The sequence below is a fragment of the Geotrypetes seraphini genome, chromosome 6 (assembly GCF_902459505.1).
Source record: "Geotrypetes seraphini chromosome 6, aGeoSer1.1, whole genome shotgun sequence".
Lineage (NCBI taxonomy): Eukaryota > Metazoa > Chordata > Amphibia > Gymnophiona > Dermophiidae > Geotrypetes > Geotrypetes seraphini.
In genome coordinates, this window is record NC_047089.1 from 7,315,531 (window position 1) to 7,341,537 (window position 26,007).

General features: G+C 44.8%; 1 protein-coding gene across 6 annotated transcripts in view; it reads left to right on the top strand.

Annotated features, from left to right (window-relative positions):
• ARAP1 (ArfGAP with RhoGAP domain, ankyrin repeat and PH domain 1) overlaps nt 1-26,007 on the top strand; it is a 331,554-nt gene that overhangs the window by 293,261 nt on the left and 12,286 nt on the right. For 5 of the 6 annotated variants that reach the window (XM_033947923.1, XM_033947924.1, XM_033947926.1 and 2 more), the window contains 7 exons: nt 1,371-1,488; nt 7,408-7,521; nt 9,897-10,042; nt 11,300-11,382; nt 14,627-14,677; nt 16,740-16,803; nt 18,189-18,344. In XM_033947923.1, coding sequence (XP_033803814.1) covers nt 1,371-1,488; nt 7,408-7,521; nt 9,897-10,042; nt 11,300-11,382; nt 14,627-14,677; nt 16,740-16,803; nt 18,189-18,344 — 732 coding nt within the window. The remainder of the gene's footprint in view (nt 1-1,370; nt 1,489-7,407; nt 7,522-9,896; nt 10,043-11,299; nt 11,383-14,626; nt 14,678-16,739; nt 16,804-18,188; nt 18,345-26,007) is intronic. The other variant, XM_033947925.1, reaches the window with a different exon arrangement.

Consider the following 26,007-nt stretch of genomic DNA (forward strand, 5'->3'; position numbering starts at 1 on the left):
CATACTAAGTTAGATCTAAGATCTGTCTAGCCCAGGGTCTTGTTTCCAACAATGGCTGTCCCAGGACACAAGTACCTGGCAGAATTCCAAAAAGTGGCAAGAAACCATGCTACTGATCCCAATAGGTAATGGCCTTCCCCATGTCTTTCTTAATATTGCTTTATGGGCTTTTCCTCCAGGAATTTGTCCAAAGTTGTCTACAGGAAGGCTACTAAAATGGTGTGTGGTCTTTGTGATAAGGCGTATGGGGACAGACTTAAAGATCTCAATCTGTATACTTTGGAGGAAAGGCGGGAGAGGGGAGATATGATAGAGACGTTTAAATACCTACGTAATGTAAATGCGCATGAGTCGAGTCCCTTTCATTTGAAAGGAAGCTCTGGAATGAGAGGGCATGGGATGAAGTTAAGAGGTGCCAGGCTCCGGAGTAATCCGAGGAAATACTTTTTTATAGAAAGGGTGGTAGATGCATGGAACAGTCTCCCGGAAGAGGTGGTGGAGACAGAGACTGTGTCTGAATTCAAGAAGGCCTGGGATAGGCACGTGGGATCTCTCAGAGAAAGAGATCATGGTTACTGCGGATGGGCAGCTCTATGACCTCACAATGCAGGTGCACAGAGCCTTAGCCTATAGGAAGAGAAGATGCAAATGGTAAGAACCTTAGCCAATAGGGAGAGGGGAGATATGGTAAGAGACGTTTAAATGCCTACAAGGCATAAATGCACATGAGTCGAGTCTCTTTCATTTGAAAGGAAGCTCTGCAACGAGAGGGCATAGGATGAAATTAAGGGATGATAGGCTCCGGAGTAATCTAAGGAAATACTTTTTTATAGAAAGGGTGGTAGATGCGTGGAACAGTTTCCCGGAAGAGGTGGTGGAGGCAGAGACTGTGTCTGAATTCAAGAAGGCGTGGAACAGGCATGTGGGATCCCTTAGGGAGAGAAAGAGATAATGGTTACTGTGGATGGGCAGACTGGATGGGCCATTTGGCCTTTATCTGCCATCATGTTTCTGTTTGCTCCAAAGTGTATATTACGTAGGTATTTAAACGTCTCTATCATCGCTTAGAATATTCAAATAGGCGATACATCAAGAGTTAAATATCTCCCCTCTCCTCTAAAGTATACAGATTGAGATCTTTAAGTCTGTCTCCATACGCCTTATGATGAAGACCACACACCATTTTAGAAGGCTTCCTGTGGACCGACTCCATCCTGTTTATATCTGTCATCTGATGACGTACCCCGAATGTAACAGTGTCTTGCGTCTATTGTTGCACTTTGGTGAACATGCATAAACAGGAAATTGAAAGGGTGAGGGATTAATATCTCTATTTCCACCCTCCCTCCCCACCAACTCTTCTTCCTTAGATCCCAGCTACGATGACCGCTGAAGAACTGACGTACGAAATCCTGGAACGGAGGAAGATAGTGACCAGGGAGAAGGATTACTGGAGCTGCTTTGAAGTCAACGAGAAAGAGGAGACAGGTGAGGGGGGAGGGGTCTTTGCAGAACCTCTGGCTCAGTTCTGCCATTGTGGTGGAAGAGGTTCTCGGACGTTACCCTTTCTCGATAGACAACTGAAGCATTGTGTGTGGTGGGCTAGTTCCCTGTGTTTACTACTCCACTGGCACAGGAGTCAGTCAAAACCAAGGGAGTAGTGAAGAGGGGGTCTGCCTTAAAGTGAAGGATTATCCTCACCCCCCAAAATACTAAACATGTCACCAAACCCCACTCACACAATATTGGCCAACCTAGTATTAGAAGGACTGATTGTGGTGAAAAGGGTTCTGGGTAATTCTATATGGATGACCTAAAGCTAGGCACTGAGATGATGTAATGTAATGTAATTTATTTCTTATATACTGCTAAATCCTTTAGGTTCGAAGCGGTTTACAGAGAAATATACATTAAAGGATACAATAAAAATAAGAATAAATAAAGAATAGGTACTTGGAATTCCCTTACTGTCCCGAAGGCTCACAATCTAACTAGAGTACCTAGAAGACAGTTACTGAGCAGTAGGAGTAAAAATAAAGACAGAGATAATAAACAAGATATGAAACATCCTAACAAGAGTACACTGATCTCTCTAACGCCATAATTCTTTTTAAAGTAAAGTATACATCTCAGTAATAATTAAATGGGTAAACTAAATAAAATAAAATTAGATTTGTTTGAATTAAAACTGAATATGGAAAATTTTAAAGAAAAATATGTGGACATAATAAATGTGAAAAAGAATGAATAACAAGGGAATATGAGTGGAAAAACAAAACCGTTGAGCAATGGAATTCTGAAGAAAAATTTAAAATAAAGATATGAAACAAATAAATAAAAAACAGTAAAATTAAGATATGGTAAGCATGATGATATAAGAGTCAAAAGGGACTAGCATCACCTCAGTCAGACCAACAAATCACTGTCCCAAGCACTTCAGCCGCTGTTATCATCCATAAGTGCACAATTCTGCATTTCACATGACACGTAAGCACTTATGGTTGCTCAATGATTCTGCAGTTAGGTGTGTAAATGCCAGTGTTCTATAACCTGCCTGACACACCTCAGACCCACCCATGTCCCTCCCACATTCACGTCCCCCTTGAGGTTGCACACTTTGGAATTTGAGCACACGACTTATACGAGGACCATTTCATAAATAATGCACACTACTTTTTTCAAATTTACATGTTTTATTTTTTTTCCAAGTATTTCTTTACAATCCTTCAATCTAGTCTCCCTGCTTTGCAATGACTGAGTCCCAATGTCCGGGAAGCCTCATTATTCCATCCAAGACACCGTTTTTGTTCAGTTGCCGAATGGCTCGGGTACTGGCGGAAAAAAAGCTCTTCCAGAGATGCAAAATGATGTCCACGCATAGGTTGTTTCAAATTTGGAGAAAGGTCGAAGTTTGGTGGACTCATGTCTGGACTTTAGGGAGCATGAGGTAACACCTCCCAGCCGTATTTGCGTCGTTTTTCTATGACGACATTCCCTATGTGCGGGCGAGCGTTGTCGTGAAGAATGAGTGGCCCACCCAAGAGCAACTGAGGTCAGGTTTTGTGCATTTTTCTGCGCATGTTTTGAAAAAAAATCACGATAATACACTACTGTGACACTTCTGTAATGATGATGCCTTCATGATCATAAGCAAAAATCATCATTTGTTTGACTTTTGATTGAGCTCATCAAAATTATTTTGGTCGTGGGGAAGATGGAGCTCTCCACTCGTCATTGAAAAACCACACGAATACGGCTGGGAGGTGTTACCTCATGCTCCCTACAGTCCAGACATGAGTCCTCCAGACTTCGACCTTTCTTCCACCGGTACCCGAGCCATTCGGCAACTGAACAAAAACGGTGTCTTGGATGGAATAATGAGGCTTCCTGGACGTTGGGACTCGGTCATTGCAAAGCAGGGAGACTAGATTGAAGGATTGTAAAGAAATACTTGAAAAAAAAAATAAAACATGTAAATTAAAAAAAATAGTGTGCATTATTTATGAAATACCTTCGTAGGATGTCAATTAAGGACTATTACTCGGTCCCAATTAAGGCCAAAGGTAGCCTATTATTGCTTGTCAACACCAATTGTTGGTCTTTTATTAAATCAAGTTATATGTGCATCTTTCTCGAATTTGGAGGACAATGTGTGTAGTTTGATGGAATATCTATGCACTTCCTCTCATTCTGTCAGAATGCTCCAGAGAGTTCTTCTCTCTGTAGAATGAGGAGGGCTTTTGGAAGCTTCTTGCGTGCCGTTTCTTCTTTTCTTCACCTTTGTAAACCTAACGGTACACCACAGTGTGGGAAGGGGCCGCCAGGCTCGGCTGCCCAGAGCAGAGGTCAGTGCACTAGAAACAACACAATTCGCATCTGATGACAGTTGATGCACCAAGGTGTCACGAGACCTCCACCCCTCCCCTGGGGAACACCACCCCACGCAGCTGATAAGGGATTGAGGGGTACAGATAGGAGTAGAGGTAGGTTATAGAAATAGTCAGGGACCACTGCTCAGGCAATAGGCCTGATGGGCTGCCGCGGGAGCGGACCGCTGGGTGAGATGGACCTCTGGTCTGCCTCAGCGGAGGCAACTTCTTATGTTCTTATATAATGGTAACACTAGAGGACATAAGATGAGATTGCATTGGGGGGAGGGGGGGGGAGTAGCTCAGGAGAAACATCAGGAAATACTTTTTCATGGAGAGGGTGGTGGTTGCCCGGCAGACCATCTCTGGAGAGGTGGTAGAGGCAAAAGCAACGATGGAATTCAAAAATGCGTGGGATAGACACAGAGGATCCCTGAATAAAAAGAGGATAGCAGGAGTGTGCAAAATGGCGGCCCGTCTAGTGAAGCCGATGCTCGATGGACTTCTACAGTCAAAGAAACATGATGGCCAAATGGCCCATCCAGTCTGCCCATCCGCAGTAACCATTATCTCTTCCTCTCTCTAAGAGATTCCACATGACTATCCCAGGCTTTCTTGAATTCAGATAGTCTCTGTCTCTACCACCTCTTCCGGGAGACTGTTCCAAGCATCTACCTGTACAAATGTATTTCCTTAGATTATTTCTGAGCCTCTTAACTTCATCCTATGCCCCTCATTGCAGAGTTTCCTTTCAAATGAAAGAGACTCGACTCGTGCGCATTTTACATCACATAGGTATTTAAATGTCTCAATCATATCTCCCTTCTCCCGCCTTTCCTCCAAAGTATACAGATTGAGATCTTTAAGTCTGTCCCCATACGCCTTATCACGAAGGCCACGTACCATTTTCGTAGCCTTTCTCTGGACTGACTCCATCCTTTTTATATCTTTTTGAAGGTTCGGCCTCCAGAATTGTACACAATATTCTAAATGAGGTCTCCCCAAATGCTTATTCAGGGGAATCAATACCTCCTTTTTCCTACTGGCCATACCTCTCCCTATGCAACCTAGCATCCTTCTAGCTTTTGCCGTCACCTTTTCAACCTTTTTGGCCACCTTAAGATCATCACATACAATCCCACCCAAGTCCCGCTCTTCTGTCGTGCACATAAGTTCTTCACCTCCTAAACTGAACCATTCCCTCTGGTTTTTGCAGCCCAAACGCATGACCTTGCATTTCTTAGCATTAAATTTTAGCTGCCAAATTTCAGACCATTCTTCAAGCTTTGCCAGGACTTTCTTCATGTCATTCACACCATCCTGGGTGTCTACTCTGTTGCAGATTTTGGTATCATTCGCACATAAAAACTTTTATGCTGGGAAATAGAAAGTCTCTGTATGTAATATGTAAATCACTTTGGTCGTACTGCAGAAAGGCAGTGAAGGAGTAGCCCAATGGCTAGATTAGCAGGCTGAGAACCAGGGATGTCAGGGTTCAAATCCCACTGGAGATTCTTGTGATTTTGGGAAATCCATTGATGTAAGCGCAGAGCTTGCACTATAGGCCCTCTAGATATGTTCTGTATTAGCTTAAGAACTAAGACTAGTCTTACTGGATCAGACCAATGGTCCATCAAGCCCAGTAGCCCATTCTGACGGTGGCCAATCCAGGTCCCTAGTACCTGGCCAAAACCCAAGGAGTAGCAACATTCCATTTAGAATCCTAAAGAATAGCAAGATTCCGGAGTCCCAGAGAATAACAAGATTCTAGAATCCCAAAGAGTAGCAACATTCCATTCAGAATCCTAAAGAATAGCAAGATTCCGGAGTCCCAGAGAGTAACAAGATTCTAGAATCCCAAAGAGTAGTAACATTCCATGCAGAATCCCCAAAGAATAGCAAGATTCCGGAATCCCAGAGAGTAACAAGATTCTAGAATCCCAAAGAGTTGCAACATTCCATGCTACCGATCCAGGGCAAGCAGTGGCTTCCCCCATGTCTTTCTCAATAACAGACTGGAGTTTTCCTCCATGTAAAAAGTGTATAAGATTTTGAGGGGACATGACCCACTGGGGGTGACCTCAGTCCCTTTACTGGAGTACTGCTCACTATAGGCATTCTTCTGAAATCTAGATGTGAAAATCCTGATGTTAAACTGTTTGGCCATAAATACACATCCCTCTTCTGAAATGGGGAAGACTCAAGCATTCTTATGGCCAACCCTTGTCCTGCCCAAAATACACCCAAACCACTCCCTCTTGCCACATGCACATTTTTCAGTTTTAGATATGTATAATCTGGTTTTGTAAAATGAAGATGCAATATAAAATGTCTAATTGACAATTGAGGCATGTTTAAACCGTGACTAGTGTGGTAAGAGCGGATAGTGTAGCTGGTTTTAAGAAAGGTTTGGAGAAGTTCCTGGAGGAAAAGTCCATAGTCTGTTATTGAGAAAGACATGGGGGAAGCCACTGGATCGGTAGAATGGAATATTGCTACTCCTTGGGTTTTGGCATGGTACTAGTGACCTAGATTGGACACCTTGAGAACGGACTACTGTGCTTGATGGACCATTGGTCTGACCCAGTAAGGCTATTCTTATGTTCTTAGTGCTTCTAAAATAGCCCCATGACGTTAGACCAGTAGAACCAAGTGCTGCACTGACTGTCCCTCGTGACTGAAAGCATGATATTATAGCAGAAACGTCGGTGGTGGACTCCCACGCGGCTTGAAACTGCTTGGTGGGAGCATTGGTGCAAGTAAGCTGGAAACAGACCAGTAATACACATTTCAATTTAGTCCTAAAGAGAGAAAGCTAATGAAAGGCCTAGGACCATCTCATGCCATTTTCCCAGCAGCCTTAGCTGCGGCATTCCAAAAGTTATCCCGCCCTACTCCAGCCCAAACCCCTCTCAGTACACTCAATCACTTCTAACAATGGAAAATTTCTCCCTAAATCTAAACATGTCACCACGCCTCACAGGGCCCCCTCCTCCCCTCAAATCAGCAACCCGTCCCTTCAGCCTTAAAGAGGAGACTGAGAGGAGACATGCTCGAAACATTCAAAATACTGAAGGGAATAGACTTAGTAGATAAAGACAGACTGTTCACCCTCTCCAAGGCAGGGAGAACGAGAGGGCACTCTCTAAAGTTGAAAGGGGATAGATTCCGTACGAACGTAAGGAAGTTCTTTCTTCACCCAGAGAGCTGGAACGCTCTTCCGGAGGCTGTTATAGGGGAAAACACCCTCCAGGGATTCTAGACAAAGTTAGACTAGTTCCTGACGAACCAGAACGTACGCAGGTAAGGTTGGACTCATTTAGAGCACTGGTCTTTGACCTGGGGGCCGCTGCGTGAGTGGACTGCTGGGCAGGATGGACCACTGGTCTGACCCAGCAGCGACAATTCTTATGTTCTTATTGTAAAATCAGACCAGCTGATTGCTTTGACCTCCAGCATCTTGTTTGGTTTAATGTTTTGACAGATATGTTTTTGGTCTTTCCCTGTCCTATTCCACCCATCCCTTTCCAAACCACAGAACGCCCACTGCATTATTTGGAGAAAGTCCTGCCCCTTATGCACTCGCTGGGGACTGGGAGTTACCTGGTGGTGAAGAAGAACCTGTCCATGGAGAATATGCTTATCTACCTCGGTAAGTAGAGGGACTTGTGCCAGCAGGGGGCGTAATACGTATCTTAGACTCTTGCAATGTAAGAATGATTGTGAGAAACTGTAACCTATAAACTGTATATTAAGTATATTTGGTATTAGACCCCCTAGTATATAATGTTAGTATAAAAAACTTGTATCGTAAACTGTATTGTAATTATGGCAAATCATAATCTGTTAACTATGTTTTATGTATGTTCAACTTGTAACCCTTTCTGAGCTCTTTGGGTACAACGGGATAAAAAGAGGCTGCTGTAATGAGAGAGAGAAGGAGTGGCAGAGCTGGGCAGGTGTTGGAGAGGGGAGCAGGGCCTGTGGCCCATTTTTTCAAAAGCCTTTTTACTTGGTTGGTCGATATTGTCATGTAGCTAGTTTCTATTTGTCACTCATTAAGGGGGTCCTAGGCAGCTGCTTTATCTCCTTAGCAGTGGCCCCCACAGCTCAATAACGACTGAGGCAGCTGAAGGCCCTGAGAAAGGAAAATGGTAAAACCAGAGGACATAATTTGAGGTTGAGGGGTGGTAGATTCAGGGGCAATGTTAGGAAATTCTACTTTACGGAGAGGGTGGTGGATGCCTGGAATGCGCTCCCGAGAGAGGTGGTGGAGAGTAAAACTGTGACTGAGTTCAAAGAAGCGTGGGATGAACACAGAAGATTTAGAATCAAAAAATAAGATTAAATATTGAACTAAGGCCAGTACTGGGCAGACTTGAACGGTTTGTGTCTGTATATGGCCGTTTGGTGGAGGATGGGCTGGGGAGGGCTTCAATGGCTGGGAGGGTGTAGATGGGCTGGAGTAAGTCTTAACAGAGATTTCGGCAGTTGGAACCCAAGCACAGTACAGGGTAAAGGTTTGGATTCCTGCTCAGAAATAGCTGAGAAGAAAAAATTAAAAAAATTAAATTGAATCAGGTTGGGCAGACTGGATGGACCATTCGGGTCGTTATCTGCCGTCATCTACTATGTTATTATGTTACTATGAGCTTTCCTGCTCTCTCATCCCTAAAGCGATCGCTTATTGTTCACGTCTGCTTTTAACTTCATTCGCTCTGACAGTGCAGCATGATCAAAAAAGGGAACTTATCCTCATCCTATGTCCAAAGAAAGAATCCTGTTTTACTATTTTTCTACTCGTAAAACTAAATTTCCTAGTAAATAAAAATCTTTACTGAACGAATCCCTGCCTTTAGAGTAGACACACAGCGCAGTGCCACCGATATGCCACTAGATGGAGCTGTGGCACAGCAGAGAGACCCTGAATCTGCATGGGACATTCCAAAACAGTGAAAATGCGGACATGTTATTTCATATTTTCAGAATGTCTACATTAGGAAAAAAGCCATCCAGGCTTTCTACCTATTAGTTAGTCTATGATTCTCAAAGTGGAAGTACAGGTACAAAGCCTGGACAGTCACTTGCATATGACGGTATGCGCAATTATTGCTGAAAAAATACACTCGAGTATTTGAAAATGCCAACCACACATTCTACTTTTCCTGCCCCACCTAAATATCCTGGGAACGTTTCCTCTCAATGCGGTTAAAAGAATGATCTGAAAGGCAATTAACATAGGGAAAAACACTTTGATCATTTTTCCAGAATGTTCTGCTGCTGAGCATTTTAATATCAGCACATCTGCTCTTTGTGTATTTCGGGCACCTGATTTCTTCATCTTAAGAATGAATAAGGACAAATAAACCACCCTTTTGTATGAGGCACTTATTGAATTTTGCAGACTAAACAGCTGGCAGTGCCTTTCTTGTGGTCTATGGCTTTACTTGGCCTCATTATGTCCAGTGTAGCATTTCCCACTGTATTTATTTATTTATCTGGGTTCTTTTAGTCCAGGGGTGTCAAAGTCCCTCCTCGAGGGCTGCAATCCAGTCGGGTTTTCAGGATTTTCCCAATGAATAGGCATGAGATCTATTTGTATGCACTGCTTTCATTGTATGCTAATAGATCTCATGCCTATTCATTGGGGAAATCTTGAAAACCCGACTGGATTGCGGCCCTCGAGGAGCGACTTTGACACCCCTGTTTTAGTCCATCCTCCCAAAAGAGCTCAGAATGAGTTACAAAGTAACATATATGATGTAAACAGCTGGAGAGCAGTGATCAGAGGGAAATTCTCCTTTTCTTCCTTCTCTTCCTCTCCTTCGTTCTGTTATTCCTGTCTGGTTTTCTTATGCTCTTTGATGCTTCTCTCATTTTCCTCCACTTGTTTTCCCATCTCTGTGTCTTTAACTCCCATCTCCCTCCATTTTTCCTGGCATTTCCTTTTCTGTCTCCATTCCACCCCACTTCCTGTCCTCCTTCCCTCCCTTGCTCCCTCCCTCTGTCATTCCCTTTCTCCCACAGCCAGCAAAGTAGAAGATGCAAAGCACGGGATGATGAAATTTCACGAGGAGAGGAACCTGCGAGGGTTGGTGCGCAGCACAGGGAATTTCCACGATCGCTACTTCATTCTAAACAGCAACTCCCTGCGACTCTACAAGGAAGTGCGGGTGAGTGTGGCTGGATTTGTCAGCTCCTCGGCAGTCAATCTCTATCCTGGTTGCTGCAGCCTTTGCCTAGAGCCAGGGTGCGATCTGTCCTGAAGGTTTTGCTTCGTGCCTTTCTAGTAAGGTGAGTTTCAGGTACATCGGAAACACTGGAGCACACAGACAGTCGGACAGTGAACCAGAGCCAGTAAACAGTGGCCTCAGACAGGAGCCTTATGACTTTTTTTGGGCTGTCATGTTCTTTGTGTAACAGGGAAAGGTTTCTGATTTTGGCTAAGTGATTTGGAGAGCAATTTTAAAGGCTCCTCTATGCACTGTTGAGCTCTAGTCCATTGTTGAATGAACATAAGAACTTAAGAATAGCCTTACTGGACCGACTCCATCCTTTTTATATCTTTTTGAAGGTGCGGCCTCCAGAATTGCACACAATATTCTAAATGAGGGCTCACCAGAGTCTTATACAGGGGCATCAACACCTCCTTTTTCCTACTGGCCGTTCCTCTCCCTATGCCGACTTGCTTTAATATTCTAGATCAGAAATTGCACGTATGATAGGCTTGAAGCCCATGCAGCATGGACAAATGTCAGGAAGTTCTGCTTCACGCAGTGAGTGGTGGGTGCTTGGAACGCACTCCCGGAGGAGGTTGTGGCAGAGACTACTGTACTGGGATTCAAGCGCAAGTTGGATGCACACCTTCTTGCATATCATATTGAGGGATACGGTAAAGTCGGGTCTCCAAAAAAGAGTACCTAAATGGGCCGCCGCGTGTGCGGAGCACCGGACTGGATGGACCTCGGTCTGATCCGGTGGAGGCGTTTCTTATGTTCTTAAACTATGACACCCACTTATAGAAATGTACCCTATATGAAAATATTGCTATTGACGAACAACATTCGTCGCAAATGACGGCCCTTTCCTAATAGTCAATAAACAGAGCCAGATACTATCATTTTTTTGAGTAAAAACACCCTCAGATTGGGTCTTTTGCTACCAGATCACAATCCTTCCTGCCTAATCATTATCCTGGGTCCAAAAACAAAGGAAATGGCCTCTATACTGACATGTTTTAATTTTTGACTACATTTCATAAACTTCACCGTTTCTAAGGCCGAGTGTGCAGTCCCCTCCCCCACTAGTATCTTTGTTGTGGTTTACCTGGCGTGGGGTTTCTTTCCCTTGTTTCTCTGGATTGTAACCACAATCCCGTCCACGTTCCTGCTGTAATGTAGGTTAAACCTTTTGTTTGTTTTTTTTTTCAGAGCCACCGGCCTGAGCGAGAGTGGGCAGTCAAAAATCTGAAGGTGTATCTGGGAATTAAAAAGAAACTCTGCCCTCCAACCTGGTGAGAACTTTTGCATTAGGCGAGATAGATGTTTCACGACCAGACAGAGCGCTCAGAGGGCCCCGGGATAAGCACAGAGGTCCTGATTCTATAAAGGGCGCCTAATCTTAGGTGCCAGGATTGGCACGCTTAGCCAGCCTGGGTGCCTAACTTAACTTTCTTAATTGGCTTAATTGTCACTATTAATTGAAAGTGCCATCAAAAAACAATTAAAAACTCGGTAGGTGCCCGTTTTTCCTGGGCGATCTGTGGCCGACCCTATCAGGCCCACCGAATTCACAACTTGGAAACATTCAAACGAGGGCGCTCGGAGGAATGCCTTCATCTGGCCTACACGGATCGCTAGTGTGAGCTGCGAGTTTTTTATATTTTTTTGTTTTAACTTTTTTTTAACTTTTGTAGCCCAGCGAGCTTTAAACCCACGGGTTAAAACCAGGGGCTCGCAGTGCAGGGAAGGGCAGGAGAGATTTGGGGCAGCAGGCAGGAGAAATCCGGGGACGATCAGGGCGGCGATTCGGGGCAGAGCAGGCAGAAGAGATGGGGGTCGAGCATCGGGGCAGCAGGCAGGAGAGATTTGGGGCAGCAGAGAGCAGGGCGTGCAGAGAATGGGGCAGAGAGCAGGGCTTCAATGGAGCTGGAGAGTCGGAAAGACGTTTTCGACTGGTCCCCAGCAGTGGCTTCTTGGGTTGATTGGCCAGCCCGAAATTCCTTTGGTGAATCGCATCCTCGTCTACTTTGCATGCGTTTCCCCTCATTTGCATGCACGGATTGGAAGCGGATCGTTGGAGAGGTTAGTGAATCGAGCCGGAAGGAAAACTGGTCGCAAAGGGGTCGCAAACCGATCGGTTTGCTTTGTGAATCTAGCACTAAGTCAAACCACACTGTTTGCTCTTCCAGCTGAGCCCTGCTCTTGCCGCCCCGACTCTCCTTCTCTCTGCCGCCCTTCCCCGCAGTGCGAGCTCGTGGTTTTAAAGCGGGGCTGCACTGCGGGGAAGGGCGGCAGAGAGCAGGAGAGTCCATTGCCTGCTTTAAACGTCTTTTGTAACTTTTATGAGCAGCCTGCCGCCGGGGATCCCCCCTTCCAGAGTAGGAGAGTCGGGGCCTGTTAAACCCCTCCCCCCCAGCTAAAACGAACACCAAATGCATGCGCAGACCATCTACAGGGAAAGCAGATGGTCTGCGCATGCGTCAGGATCACACACTAGCGATCTGTGTCGGCGGATGGGGGCGTTCCTCCGATCGCCCCCATTAGAATATTATTGATTGCAGAATTCATTGGATCTGCCTGGATCGGTCACGAATCGGGCAGGTTAGTGAATCTAGCCCTAAGTGTCCCCACCATGCCATTAAAATCTCATTAAGAACCCCCCCAAAAAAGCAATTAAGAGTTCTGCGTGGAACTCGGAGCAGCACCTACCAACGTTCCCTCTAAGGATTGATGAGGTGTGTGCAAAAAAAAATGTCGCATGAGCGACAAGTTACATACGCCACAAATTTATGAGCAGGCGTGCATGCACACTCCTATCTGCGTGTTCTGTGAGGTGTAGGTCCATGGCCGCAAGAGTGCGCATGCGCGAGTCCCCAGCCTTACTGGTATGCTCATGCTGTTCTTCGGTCTGCTCTGCTCCTTGCCTTGCCTTAGTGTATTTTTAAGCTGAAAGACGTGGCAGCGGCTCCTCTCACGATCCCCACCTGCGTCGGAAGTCCGATGCAGTCGGGGATCTTGAGAGGAGCCGCCGCTGCATCTTTCAACTTAAAATACACTAAGGCGAGCAGGGCAGACCAAAGCTTCAAAAAACATTTCAGGCGGCGGTGCGGAGTGGCAGATGTAAAAAACAAGGCTCCGAGGAGGATGCGCAGGCACGGCGTCGCCCGAGGAGAACGACAAGCGCCGGACTCGCGCCGCTTCTGTCCCCTTTCGCGGTGCCGCGCCGGCGCTTGGCCTGAGCCGCCGCCGCTGCTTCCTCTCACCTCCGCCTGCGCTCAATTCTAGTCGCTCCCACTGCGTATTTTAGTGAGCGACACGAGAAAAATTATGAACGACGCCAATGCCTTGTGGCACCTCATGACATCTACCTGAAAAGTGGGTGTGGTTAGGGGCGGGGGACAGGCACAGTATGACTTAGGTGTTTGTGTTAGGTGCTAATAAATTAGGCCAGGAAAACCTTCACTTAGGCGCCTCTAGGCAGATTCCATAAACGGCGCCTAGCGGTTGAGTGAGAGCTGTGCTGAGCGGCACCATGATAGAATCAGGACCTACAGAAAAGGTGGCGGTAAGGGCTCACGGTGCTAATTTTGCTTCGTGGCCGCATGCTAATGAACCTTGTGCGCGTGAATTCTTAAGGGAGCACGCTGAGTGCACATGACAATTTCTGAGGCTAAAGAACAGTGGCTTAGTAAGGGTGTGCGGCGCCTGGGGCGGTGGCGACCCTCCCCCGCTCGTGCCCCCTTTGCCGTCCCTTTATAACTTCTCCGGCGCGAGTAGCGTGCCCACGTCGGTGTCGGCTCGCCCTCCGACGTCACGTCCTAGGCGCCGGTCCCGGAGTCGACGTCAGAGAGAGCGCCGATGCCGACGCAGGCGCAGGGGAAGGCAAGGGGCGCGCACAAGTGGCAAGGAGAGGAGCGGGGGAGGCAGAGAGATGGTGGAGTGTCACCCTCCCCCCCCCCCTTACTAAGCCTCTGCTAACGAACCATTATTCAGCTGACCGTGAGCTTGGAAACGCGTCTCAGGACTGGTTTGAAAGCGCAAAGCGACCTTTTTGCGACCATCTTGGCGTGCGCTGAAGAGCGGTTTGAAAGCAGCACGAGGTGCGTTGGCGGGAGAGGTCAGGGAGATCTGTGTAGCAGCTGGCTTGCAGGTCAAGCTTGCTTAGTAGGTGTGCAGGAAGGAATTTGCAGAGAAACCCGATGAAAGAAAAACCTGCTGAAAGCCACCGCATTCTCCTCTTCTATGGCTAATGGCATGTCCTGGTGGGAAACGCGGCAGCCTGAATAAGTATGCATTTCTTAACTGGCTGCCCAGACTGTAATAACATTCCCCGGGCTGAAATGCCAGATGGCCCCGTAGAGAATAAAGGGCAAAGCCAAAGAAAGCGGAGATTCAGTGATTAAGACTCACCGTTTTGTCATGGCAACCATGAGATGCCTGTGGGTTGCTGTGATAACAGCCGAATGGCAGGCAAACGACTGAAAGGATCTAAAAAGCAACCTGTAAAATCTAACTCTCCTCTCTCTTTCTGTCCAGCTGGGGATTTACGATGATCTCCACAAATGAGAAGAATGAAAAGCATCCATGGTAAGGAGCAGGACCAAAAAAGGGCAAAGTCGGAACGTGGAATCCCTTTCCCCTGGTATAAGCTGCTACATTTGGTGATCTAGGGTTACCCCGACGCACGGATTCCCCCGAACATGTCCTCCTTTTCAGCACGTGTCCAGGGGTCCAGACAGCTTTTCAAAACCCGACACTTTGTCCAGATTTTGAAAAGCTTCTATCAAATTGCCGTCGGGCCCCTCCTGCCCAACGAGAGCAGGCAGCAGGGGGGGTGGGGATAGGATGGGATTGTGGGCGGGACTGGGGTATGACGGGGCGGGGTGGGTGAAACTGGGCGGGCCTGGGGAGGTGAGTCTAAGGGGGGGGGGTATCCAGGTTTTCCCAACAGTTAATCTGGTAACCCTACCTCGATCCCACAAGCCTGCCGAGGTCTTCAGTAATTGAAATAAATGTACAAACAGGGAAATGGGTTATGGGAGAAGAAGAGCCTATACTTCAAAGTCCAGGCAGTCTAATTTCTTGAACCCCCCCATCACCAAATAACCAAATTCTACCCCTCAATCAAGTACTTCCATCCTGTAATTGACACTGGTTGCTTTTCTTGACATTCACCACCCTGCATCCTCGCCATATATGTATATAGTGAATGTCAAGAAAAACAACCAGTGTCAATTACAGGATGGAAGTACTTGATTGAGTTCTTCGCTGTATAAACACCTTTACTGAATATGTACAGTCCTCATTGTATCTTCGCTGTAAATGTACAGTCTCTTACACTGTAAACCGCTCTGAACTGTTTGTGGTACTGCGGTATACAAAATAAAGTTGTTATTATTAATTTATCAGAAATCCACTTGGGACTAAAGTTATACTTGGTTCTTTCTCAGCCCCTGAAGGATATCTAACCAAGGGATGCAAAAGTTCAGGCCTCAAGTATTGCAAACAGGTCAAGCTTTCAGGGTATCCTTAATAATAATAATAACTTTATTTTTTCTATACCGCCATAATCTTGCGACTTCTAGGCGGTTCACAGTGAAGAATAGCTGTACAATCAACGATTCCAACATACAGATGGAGAAGAGGTCACAGAGCGGCCTGTGATTACATGGTGCAGATTAGTAAGAAGAAAATACATTTCAGCCATCTATCTTTGCCGGGGGATCCTGAAACTAGACCGCAGCTACCATCAGTCGATCACGGCAGGGAAATCTCCAATCAGCTGAGCTGGCAGGACTCCCCAAAACCACAGCTTCAAGTTTTATTTTAATTTGATGACTCGCTTAATTTAATTTTTACTAAGCGAGTTATAACAGAGAAAAAAAAAACAAAAACTAAAAAAATTATTTTAACATAATGCTTAAAAAATTTTAAAACAATAGTTAAGACCAACAGACATACAGACCAACCGAGACACTAGGTAAAAAAAAAACAAAAAAAAGGAAGTCCTGCCAGCTCAGGTGATGGATGGGGGGAAATTCCCCTGCTCTAATCAGCTTATGGTAAGCTGCGGTCTAGTTTTCAGGATACTCCGGCAAAGATAGGCGGCTGAAATGTAGGCCAGGGTTTTCCGGCCTACATTTCAGCCACCTATCATTGCGTGAATCAGTCCTGATTCTCTAACCAGCGCTGTCGCATGATTGGCATGCGATCATCAGCCGCTTTTAGGGCAGCCGCTGACATGGACGCCGGTTAGAGAATCCGGGGGTTAGGGTCTTTTCTGCCGATGGCTGAGAAGGCTCATTGAGCACATTTCGTGTGACAATGAGTAAATTTAAAAGTACTGACCATCACATGTTGAATTTGACCTGGATATTGAGGTTATGACCAGCCGCTGGACATTATCTTCATATCAGCGATATTCTGACCTCTACCTGGATAAAGTTATTACAGTCTTTTTGCTGCCTTAACCTCGTCTGGACACCTGGCACCATCCCAGCACGAACTGGATAGTGCTACAACAGTCAAGCTGAATTTTCAGTTGGCCAGACAGGAGACGGTGAATAATTGGTCTGCATATCTGCCCCTCCTTCATCCGACTCCACAGATCTTTCTCTGAGCCTAGCTTTTCCTTCTCTCTTCTCTGCAGGTACTTTTGCTGTGATACTCAGATGGAGATGAGGGACTGGCTTGCCACATTTCTCTTTGTACAGGTACAGGGAATGCATGTTTTGCAGGTGCGCAGGGAATGCGGAAGGTGGGTAGTGAGAGGGGATTATGGGAGAGGTTTGTATTACTCTTTCTCCTTTGGTCAAGACAGATGGTACAGGTGGAGGAGGGGAGGACCGGACTTACTTGGGAGGCTGAGAATTTAAATACCAAGGTGCAGTTCAGCTCAGCTGTCAGTAGATGGGGCTGTTTCCCAGCCCACAAGTTTCAAGGGGTGGCAGAATTTGGGAGTTGGGGGTGAAGGGTTGCAGCAGCAGAAGGCCCAGAAAGGGGAAGAGAAGAAAGGAGAGGTGTTGGACATAGGGAAGGGGAGATGAAATGCTGGCTACCTGGGTGGGTTGAAAGAAGAGTAGATGCTGAGGGGTTGAAGAAGGGAGATGCTGGCTACTGAAGGGGGGGGGGGGGGCTGGGCTAGAGAAAGGGAGATGCTGTATGATTAGGGAGTGGAGTGGAAGAGAAGGAAAGGGAAAATGCTAGACAATGGGGGATGGGGTAGGAAGGGGAGATGAGATGCTGGCCACTTGGGAGGTTAGGGAGAGAAAGATGAAATTCTGGACTATGGAGGGAGTAGGGGAGGAAAGGAAGGGAAAACGGACTATGATCGGGGGTAGAGTCTTGAGGGGCCCCTATGGCCAATCAGATACCTTTGGCTGGGCCCAGTGCGATGGGAGCTTCAAGTATCTCTCTTCAGGACCAGTTACGCTGCTGGCGCTGCTCACCCAACAACCAGCAAAATGATCCGTACCATGTATTCCCTAAAATGGTTTTGGAGGACAGTTCAAGGGGTTTCCTGGCAGGGCTGGAGCATTGTTCAAGAGAGAGCCATTTTAGCTAAACCAATTTTGAGGTAACATGGGCATGACTTCAACCAGTCTGGAGGGATTGTAGACCATACCAACCGATGTTGGGAACAGCTTCCAGATGGCTAATTACCACTTAACCAGCTATTTGCTGATATTTAACGGGAGATAGCCGCCTATCTCCCATTGACTATCCAGTTCACCAGATTGGTTGATGACATAGCTGGTTATTGCCTATATTTATCAACTGGCCAACTAAAGCACACAGCCAGATAGACCCGCCTAAAAGGCAGGTCTGTCTTTGGCCGCTAGGCCTTAGCCAACCAGCCAATGAATACAACCTTGGGCCGGCTAAGTCCCTAGAAGTGAACTTTGATTTGGATACTCAATGCTGGTGGCTGGATTTGGTCCCAGCATTGAATATCTGGCATCGCCACAGACCACAGAAGGTAGCCGGACTGCCTCCTGTGGTCTCAATATCGGGCCCGCAGTGCTTTTCCACTAGAAAAGGAATACCAGATGCTGGGCCTTTCCCAGATGTTGCTCATCCTTTGTTTCTCTCCCCTTAGAATGGTGGAAACGTGTGGCCTTCTGAGGCCTCGAAGGTGAAGGCAGCACGGGCGCCTCAGGACTCCAGGTTGGGTAACCTCTCTCTCATCCCGCTGCGGGGCAGTGAGAATGAGATGAGGAACAGTGTGGCTGCTTTTGCTGCTGATCCACTTGCTGTGAGTGATGGCTAATCAATTCGGGGAATTAATGAGGGCCACTGGAGGAAGGCAGCACTATCACACCTACCAGCCCCTGAGTGAGACAGAGGCCTAGAGCAGTGGTTCCCAACCCTGTCCTGGAGGACCACCAGGCCAGTTGGGTTTTCAGGATAGCTAATGAATATGCATGAGAGAGATCTGCATATAATGGAGGTGCCAGGCATGCAAATCAGCTCCACGCATATTCATTAGGTCCAAAACCCAACTGGCCTGGTGGTCTTCCAGGACAGGTTTGGGAACCACTGGCCTAGAATACACAGACCTTGTAAACAGGTCTTATCTACCTACCAAAAATCAAATATATTGGAGCCGTGTTAAATCCTTAAATCTTGCTATCATAATAATAATGGCTTTATTTATATTCGGTCATAGCTTTATAGTTCAAGACGGTGGAAGTTGCTGTAAGGTCAGCGAGGCAACGTCCATTAGAACTGGGGAGGGGTAGAAAGACAGTTATGTGATGAGGTGTGTGGAGGAAGGAGGAAGGGGTGTGTAAGATGAGGTAGGTGTCGTGCAGGTAAATTAAAGAGCAAGGTGAGTTTAAAAAAAGATCAAAATTTGCGGTTAGCCCTTCTTGCTTCAGTGTTTGTAAAGGCACCAAGGAAACCAGTGAAGCATGAGAGAGAGTTTATTCTAGTGGCATAGCCACAGAAGGGCCTTCCCCCCCCCCCCACCTTTGGACTCGGGCCGCCTCCAGAAATCCACCGCCCCCTTAAATGGCTGGTGGCTTGGCTCCTTGCACTGCTTCTTTAATGCAGAAATCAGCAGCTAGTCACTGATGCCAGAACTTCTCACACACACTCGGTTCACGCAAGAACTGAGCATGCTTGGGGAGTCCTTCAGTCGGCAGTTGGGGACACCCCCCCCACCCCCCGACTTTGCCATTACAAAAGCAATGCAAGGAGAAGGGGACTGTATTTCTTTGGCTGGCAGGGCCTCAGCATCCCTCCCAGCAAAGGTATGTTCACTTAATCCCCCCATTGTGAGCCCACCAGGACAGACGGAAAAAAATGCTTGAGGACCTGAATAAATTCAGGTAAATCTGAGCTCCCCTGGGAGAATAGTATAGAAAACTGAATAAATAAATAAATAGGGTATGTGAATGTACAGGGGAGGGGGGAAGATGAAGAAATAATGTGTCGTCCCCCCCCACCCCAACCCCCCGGAGCCCCTGTTTTATCCTATTCCACTTAAGTTCTAGAAAGCTTTTCACACACTTTGCTGATGGTCCCATTTCCAAAGCAGATGATTTGTAGAAGGGAGACTAGGAGATAATTTCTGCTAGTTTAAAAAAAAAAAAAATGCTTACCAGAGCTCAAATAAGGATTGTAGATGGGGAGTAATGAACCAGGCCCTGACGTCTTAGGAAGCACTATGCTTCAGCTGTGCTTTCAAGAGCTTAGAAAGTAGAAAACGCACATCAGAGCTACACAAACCCATCACGTGACCTGTAGCTTTAACGTAGATATCTCTCCTCTTTCTCCTCTTTTCATAAGAGGGAGACCCAAAAAGCGATGATACTGGTACTAGTGTGTATTTCCACATGCTATAAGACTGTTAATGCAAGCCATGAGTAACCAGGTCCTCTTGCATAAAGTGGGAACTGAGGTCAAATAACACATGCGAATGATACCGCTGTGTGTTTAAAACCCTAGTGCTAATTTATTGTCTACACTTCCTCCCTCCGTATTCGCTGTGACAGGGGATTAACAGACCCGCGAATACAGAAAAACCACAAATAACTTTTTCATATTATTCGCGGTTTTTCTATTAAAAACCCTCGTGAATAGGGTGAAACCGCGAATGACACGGTGGGAGACCTGGCCTGTTTCCGAAGGAGAGGCAAAACATGGCGAAGAAAGTGTCGGGCACCAGCGATTTTTCTCTGTAAACGCTTGGACTCGACGATTTCTCTATGCAAGCTGACGAAACTTGGGGGGGAGGGGGGGGAGCCAGCAAGCAAGCTAAAAAAACACGAATAATTGAAAACCGCAACTGCTGAAACAGCGGATACGGAGGGAGAAGTGTAGTTTCCGTGAGGAGGAGGAGGAGGAAGAGTGTTCAGCCCCTTTCATAGCGCGCTTTTCTTTCCTCGGCGCAGGTGGGTGTGATACTGCCCTTCTGGCGATAAATTCTTCTTACTTGGGGACCTTCTTGTAATTGCTGCCTGTTTAAATGGAGTCTAGATTTTGCTTTTTTCCGGGGCCAAAGGGGAAAGACAGTCACGTGATTCAGCCTCCGCATACCACATTGTGATGCGGAAACTTTAGGACTCGGGCTGGGCGGTTTTCCCCACTTCCAGCAGAGCTCATAGCCCCCCCCCCCCCAACAACAACAAGGGATGCGTAGATGAGTCCCTAAAGTGCCAACTCTTCTGGCATCAAGTCTGTGATCTGCAAAATGTTTCCTTAAAGATTTAACTTTTATCCCAGGACAAGCAGGCAGCATATTCTTAACGCATGGGTGACGTCACCGACGGAGCCCCGGTACTGATGTAGGCAGCTGTCCAGGCCTACCTCGGTAATGAGACCTCGAACGCTATATACCGGTTTCAATAAGTATATATTTATTTAGCCAATCAATAACAGCTTACAGGAATAAATCATTTAGCATATAGCGTAACAGAAGGTGATCTCTAGGCCTAGAGGTCCTCTGATGTCTGTTCTGACCTCTCCCTTCTAAAGGCCTGGTTTTTATACATTTCTTAGTGGCCAACACCACGTTGGTTTACATCACATGATACATCCTTATTGGTTATTTACTTATGCATTACTGCCTAACTACATTCATTTATTGGCTATTCTCAACTACGTCATGTTATATGTTCACCCTGTTTTCCGTAAAACCTACCTTTTTCCCCGAAATGCCTGTTTCCTCACCATATTAGTATTTCCGAGCACAAGCCCCCCTCCCAACTTTAAACATCTCTGATACTTTCTATTAGATGATTTTTCTTATGAATTCTTTCTTCTGAGAATTCTGTCTTCTGACCATGGTCTGTTTATCTGTTTATGGTATCTGGCTGGGTGGGCCTTGGTGTAAAACCACAGCTAACCCACAACCTCAGGACCTGTTGCTTTTTCTCTAGTTTTACTTCTACAGTAGCTAATTGAACTCATAAAACAGCGTATTTCTCCATCTTTGCATGCTCTTTAGTCAATGGTGAAATATCTTTCCACAGTTAATCTACTGTTTCTATCATCTGCAGAGATAGATAAGGTAGATGTCAGTTGCAGGGGGTGAAGGCAGTTTTTCTGTAAAGAGAAAAGTGATCTTTGTCTTTTTCCCATCCCCCTTCACCTGGCTTGCTAATGTCAGGACTTACAGGGATGTATCCAGAGCTTCCATGCTTTATCCTCTCTCATCCCCTCTTCAAAGCCCCTCCAGGTGGCTTTGACCCCTGTTCATTCGGTGAGGAGTTAGATTGTGTCAGAAATTGTACATTATGGGCCCAGGGCTATGTGCTAGGAATCACCCATGGTAAAGGAAAGAGACTACGCTACTGAGGACAGAGCAGTATAACATGTCGCAGTGTACTTATTGCTTATAATACTAGGCTAAGCAGTCAATGATTCAGATATTGTGCGAAGCAGAAATTATATGGGCATTTAAGCTTCAAATAAGATTATCAAAAATGTTGTGTATGGGTCTGTGTAGGGGTCTCTATTTCAACATTTGGGATAGTTCGGGCAACCAGGCATCTGCAGGGGTTCATAATTTAACCTGATACATTTTAATATATTCTCTCTTTATGGCTTCATCCTGTTATGAGCATACTACATCCAAAAGGGATGGCGGGATAAATTAACAAGTTAGATTATTTCCATGCTCTTCCAAAACAGCTGGGATTGGTGCAGACTTGGCTGGGTCCAGACGCCAGGGGTGAAAGTCCAGGTAACCACATCAAATCTTACGTCATCATCCTTCAGCTGGGCTCATCACTTCTTCTTCACTGCAGTTCTCCTCAGCTTAGCAGCAAGAAAGGGAATGGAAAGAATCCAACTGGAGGGGAAAATAAGTAGGGAGCTATTGTGGGAGTCAAAACAGGATGAAAATGCATAAAGTCACAATCAAGAAAAACACATGAATCTTGCAATAGGGCTGTTAGAAATAATTATCAACACATGAAAATATATATATGTACTAATACTGCATGAGTCCATAAAAGAGTTAAAGTGCAAATTAATAAGTCCATAATTAAAGCTGTAAAAGTTCAAGGTCATCCCGTCTTTGGTAGCAACAGTCAGGAAGTCTTTGCTGGTAAGTCTAGGCACTTATCCAGTTTCTTCTCCGGTAGCAAGATCCTTCCGTTAGGGCTCATCCGTCATCGGGGTTTCATACGGCCGAAAATCTTTCTTCCAGCGATGATATTTCAAATAGCATTAGTCCATAATTATGCAAATAAGTCATTAATAGACATTAAAAGGATGTAAACACGGATTCTCATGTAGCATACAGCTTCCTCTGATAGGCAATTGTCTTTGTGAAGTGATCCACAATTAATAAGGCAGAAATATCTGTACTGTATATATCATCTAACTTGTTTCCAACAATACCTGAGCAATATTACTAACAGGATAAGTACAGCGTTAAAAGATGACATACAAAAGAAAACAAAAACTTATCTGCTTTAATTCAGATAGGCTAAGGTCTAATATATGTATTACTGAATTATATTTGTCAGCCTAAGGGAGTTATAGTTACAATGGCATATGACGTTCAAAGGACAGGAGTAATATGCTAAACATAAATATGAATTAGCAAAGAGTCAAACCCAAGCAAAAGGATGGCTAAGATATAGCCTTAAACATATTAACACATAGGTTATATTGAAACATACTAAAATAAAGATGATAAACCCTAAAAATTAAAATAAAATAGGATTTATGGGAGAAATGTCCTTCCCATGGGATTCTATCAAATCATGGGTTCAATTTTGTTTCTTTCACTAATATTCTGAATGTCAATCAGCAAAAAGACCTAAACTACAGTATTTTGAATTCCAATCAATAGGACTGGATATTTCCTTCACCAACTTATTAGAAAAGTTCTTAAATCAGATATTTCTGTGTGTGTCAGAGAATATGTAAGAAAAAGAAGAAGTAACATTTCTTTTACAAGTTCCAAGAAAAGGCAGAGAGAGAAAGACTGCTAGAAGTTTGTTTTTTTTCCGAAACTGTTATGATAAGTAAAGGAACAATAGTTCCCCTTTTATATTGCTACTTATATTGAGTACTCGTAAATGGAAATCTAGCAAAGTCATAGTTGTTTAGCTCATAATATATTACATTAAGGGAAAAAACCCAAACAGCTTAAAGCTAGACAAATAATTTTCCTAACAAGAAGTGAACAACCTTTAATGGGTTAACATGTTGAAACACTCAAAAACTTGGCTTAGGGCTTAAGAAATAAAAAGCAGAAGTTATTCTCACTTCGGTATGTTAGCACAACATTAATTAATATTACCATTTGGGATAGAAGCGGATCATAAGAACCCTATGCAATAGGGAACTATTGTTCCTTTACTTATCATAACAGTTTCGGAAAAAAAAACAAACTTCTAGCAGTCTTTCTCTCTCTGCCTTTTCTTGGAACTTGTAAAAGAAATGTTACTTCTTCTTTTTCTTACATATTCTCTGACACACACAGAAATATCTGATTTAAGAACTTTTCTAATAAGTTGGTGAAGGAAATATCCAGTCCTATTGATTGGAATTCAAAATACTGTAGTTTAGGTCTTTTTGCTGATTGACATTCAGAATATTAGTGAAAGAAACAAAATTGAACCCATGATTTAATAGAATCCCATGGGAAGGACATTTCTCCCATAAATCCTATTTTATTTTAATTTTTAGGGTTTATCATCTTTATTTTAGTATGTTTCAATATAACCTATGTGTTAATATGTTTAAGGCTATATCTTAGCCATCCTTTTGCTTGGGTTTGACTCTTTGCTAATTCATATTTATGTTTAGCATATTACTCCTGTCCTTTGAACGTCATATGCCATTGTAACTATAACTCCCTTAGGCTGACAAATATAATTCAGTAATACATATATTAGACCTTAGCCTATCTGAATTAAAGCAGATAAGTTTTTGTTTTCTTTTGTATGTCATCTTTTAACGCTGTACTTATCCTGTTAGTAATATTGCTCAGGTATTGTTGGAAACAAGTTAGATGATATATACAGTACAGATATTTCTGCCTTATTAATTGTGGATCACTTCACAAAGACAATTGCCTATCAGAGGAAGCTGTATGCTACATGAGAATCCGTGTTTACATCCTTTTAATGTCTATTAATGACTTATTTGCATAATTATGGACTAATGCTATTTGAAATATCATCGCTGGAAGAAAGATTTTCGGCCGTATGAAACCCCGATGACGGATGAGCCCTAACGGAAGGATCTTGCTACCGGAGAAGAAACTGGATAAGTGCCTAGACTTACCAGCAAAGACTTCCTGACTGTTGCTACCAAAGACGGGATGACCTTGAACTTTTACAGCTTTAATTATGGACTTATTAATTTGCACTTTAACTCTTTTATGGACTCATGCAGTATTAGTACATATATATATTTTCATGTGTTGATAATTATTTCTAACAGCCCTATTGCAAGATTCATGTGTTTTTCTTGATTGTGACTTTATGCATTTTCATCCTGTTTTGACTCCCACAATAGCTCCCTACTTATTTTCCCCTCCAGTTGGATTCTTTCCATTCCCTTTCTTGCTGCTAAGCTGAGGAGAACTGCAGTGAAGAAGAAGTGATGAGCCCAGCTGAAGGATGATGACGTAAGATTTGATGTGGTTACCTGGACTTTCACCCCTGGCGTCTGGACCCAACCAAGTCTGCACCAGTGTTCCCTCTAAGCGGGCGGGTGTTGTGAGCAAACTTTTTTCACCGTGAGCCAAAAATATCGGGCGCCAGCAAGTTATGAGCCAACTCGCCCGATTCTCCTCTCGCCGCCCTGCCATCTGCCGTACGCCTCTTCCGATTGTGCGCTGTGACGAGAAACGTGTGCGCTGCGATGTAATATTTTGTGCGCCAGCGCAGCTTAGCGGGAACACTGGTTCAAATGGTTTTATTTATTTCCCCAAATTTATTTTTGTTATACGCATTGAAAATATTTGATATTGCGTTTAAATCAAAATCTCAATAAACTTGAAACGAGTGCCCGTGAGATTGTGGGAGGGTTAAATACTCAAAACTTAGAAGTTTTTGCTACGCCAGCTTTCTGGTATCTTTACATACAGTGGCGTACCTAGCATATGTAACATCCGGGGCCCATCATTTTTTGGCACCCCCCCCATCTGTAAGAAAAACATGATTTTTAGTAACAAACCACACGTCACACATGAGTACCTAGGAAAAGGCAGCATCTTACATATTGCAGTGAGCAGTACATCAATACACCCATTGTAAAACTAAACAAGCCAGACCAGCACAGATCAATCCTACACCGTCAATCCTAACAGAAAACACACAGAACACAGAAAACACCTTCGCCTAGTAAGGAATATGTAATCACAAACTAACCCCTCCCTCTTTTACAAAACTGTAGTGTGGATTTTAGCTACGGAGGTAACAGCTCTGATGCTCATAAAATTCTGA